The sequence below is a fragment of the Dasypus novemcinctus genome, unplaced genomic scaffold, assembly GCF_030445035.2.
Source record: "Dasypus novemcinctus isolate mDasNov1 unplaced genomic scaffold, mDasNov1.1.hap2 scaffold_124, whole genome shotgun sequence".
Lineage (NCBI taxonomy): Eukaryota > Metazoa > Chordata > Mammalia > Cingulata > Dasypodidae > Dasypus > Dasypus novemcinctus.
Window position 1 is genome coordinate 1,250,919 of NW_026688150.1, and position 1,825 is coordinate 1,252,743.

General features: G+C 48.9%; 1 protein-coding gene across 1 annotated transcript; it reads left to right on the forward strand.

The window, feature by feature from the left end:
- Nucleotides 1–665: 665 nt before the first annotated feature.
- On the forward strand, nt 666–1,595 carry LOC131277524 (olfactory receptor 1F1-like). Its single transcript, XM_058292544.1, has one exon. It carries the CDS (start codon nt 666–668, stop codon nt 1,593–1,595), a length of 930 nt encoding a protein of 309 aa, XP_058148527.1.
- Nucleotides 1,596–1,825: the final 230 nt, after the last annotated feature.

Consider the following 1,825-nt stretch of genomic DNA (forward strand, 5'->3'; position numbering starts at 1 on the left):
AACACTGATTGAAAGGAACACTTTGAATAATGAATTCTGAAAACAAGGAAAACCTTAATGAAATGTAAAAATTCCTAGAATACATAATATGATGAAAATATTTCCAAAATAGATAAAGAAATCATCTGAATAGACATATAACAAAAGAGATTTTATCAGTAATCATAACGACCCACCAAGAAAATTCAGGTGGACCATAGCTTCATAGCTGTATTCTACTTTTCATTCAGAGGGAACTGCATCACGATTCTTCCCAACTTTTTTTTTTAAAAGAGTGAAAGTGAGATGGAGAGAGAAGCCACAGGTAGTAGCCAGAAGCCAGACGTCAACAGAAACCAGAAGAGCAAGTAGAAGACGCCACCATGTGCACTGCCGTGTGACAGAACAGCCAAGGACCAAGATCCCCGGCCACAAGTCCCAGAACGCGACAGTCTTCGGGAAGAAAGCATCCCCTTGATGACGCCTGGATCTTGGACTTCTCATCTCAAAACCGTGAGCCAGTCAATCCCCCTTGTTTAAGCCAACCCAAGGTTCGGTGTTTGTTTTAGCAGGTGGGAAACCAACACAGGTGGGAGGAGCAGACGAGGGAGCCCAGCCACCGCAGATGTCCTTGTTTCTGTGGTTTTTGCTGTTGTTTGTTTCTGTGTTTAGAACTGCCTCACACCATGGACAATTGGACCCAAGTCTCTGAATTCGTCCTGCTTGGCCTCTCCGAGCAGCCGCAGCAACAGCAGCTTCTCTTTGGTGTCTCCTTCACTCTGTTTCTGGTTGGGGGTCTGGGGAACCTGCTCACCATCCTGGCCATCATCTCAGACCCTCACCTCCACAGCCCCATGTATTTCTTCCTCGGCAACTTGTCTCTTCTCGACATTTGCTTTACCTCCACGACCGTCCCCAAGATGCTGGCGAACCATCTGCGTGGCTGCACCACCATCTCCTTCTCCGCATGCCTGGCCCAGATGTATTTCTTCATTGCCTTTGCCACAGCCGACAGCATCCTTCTCTCAGCCATGGCTTACGACCGCTACCTGGCCATCTGCCGCCCACTGCACTACCTGATGATCATGAACGTCATCAGGTGTGCCTTGCTGGTGGCCGTGCCCTGGGTCTCTGCCAACCTCATCTCCATGACCCACACCGTCCTGATGACGCATGTGACCTTTTGCACCAATAAGGTTCTACACTTCTTCTGTGACCTCAATGCCTTGCTCAAGCTCTCCTGCTCCAGCACTCAAGTCAATGACATGCTGGTGTGGGTGCTGGGCAGCTCAGGGGTTCTGATACCTTTTGTCTGCATCACGGCCTCTTATATGCCTATTGCTATGGCCGTGTGGAGGGTGCCCTCCGTGCAGGGGAGGTGCAAAGCCTTCTCCACCTGCAGCTCTCACCTTTGTGTCGTCACTCTCTTTTATGGGACCATCATCAGCGTCTACTTTAACCCTGTGTCCTTGCACACCTCACAGAGGGACATAGCAGCCACGATGATGTACACCATGGTCACTCCCACACTGAACCCCTTCATCTACAGCATGCGCAACTCGGAGCTAAAGGGTGCCCTCAGGAAACTCCTTGGCGGGAGCCGCTTTGCTAATTAAGCCTATTTACCAGCCTTTTGAAGATCCAATGCCTTTGAAACAGTTTTCCAAGTTTGAGAAGGTATGGTGGTTTTTCTTGGAGCCCTGTGGTTACATCCGACACTCCTGGGTGAGACTATCTCACCATCTCAAGGTCCTTAGCTAGAACACAACTGGAGAGTCCCCTTGGCCATATAAGGACATTTATAGTCTTCATCGTTACGATTACCATTTTGTTATTACCATTTTAT

Bases quoted from the DNA above. Each gene is read 5' to 3' on its own strand.
- LOC131277524 (XM_058292544.1), top strand. From the start codon at position 666: ATGGACAATTGGACCCAAGTCTCTGAATTCGTCCTGCTTGGCCTCTCC.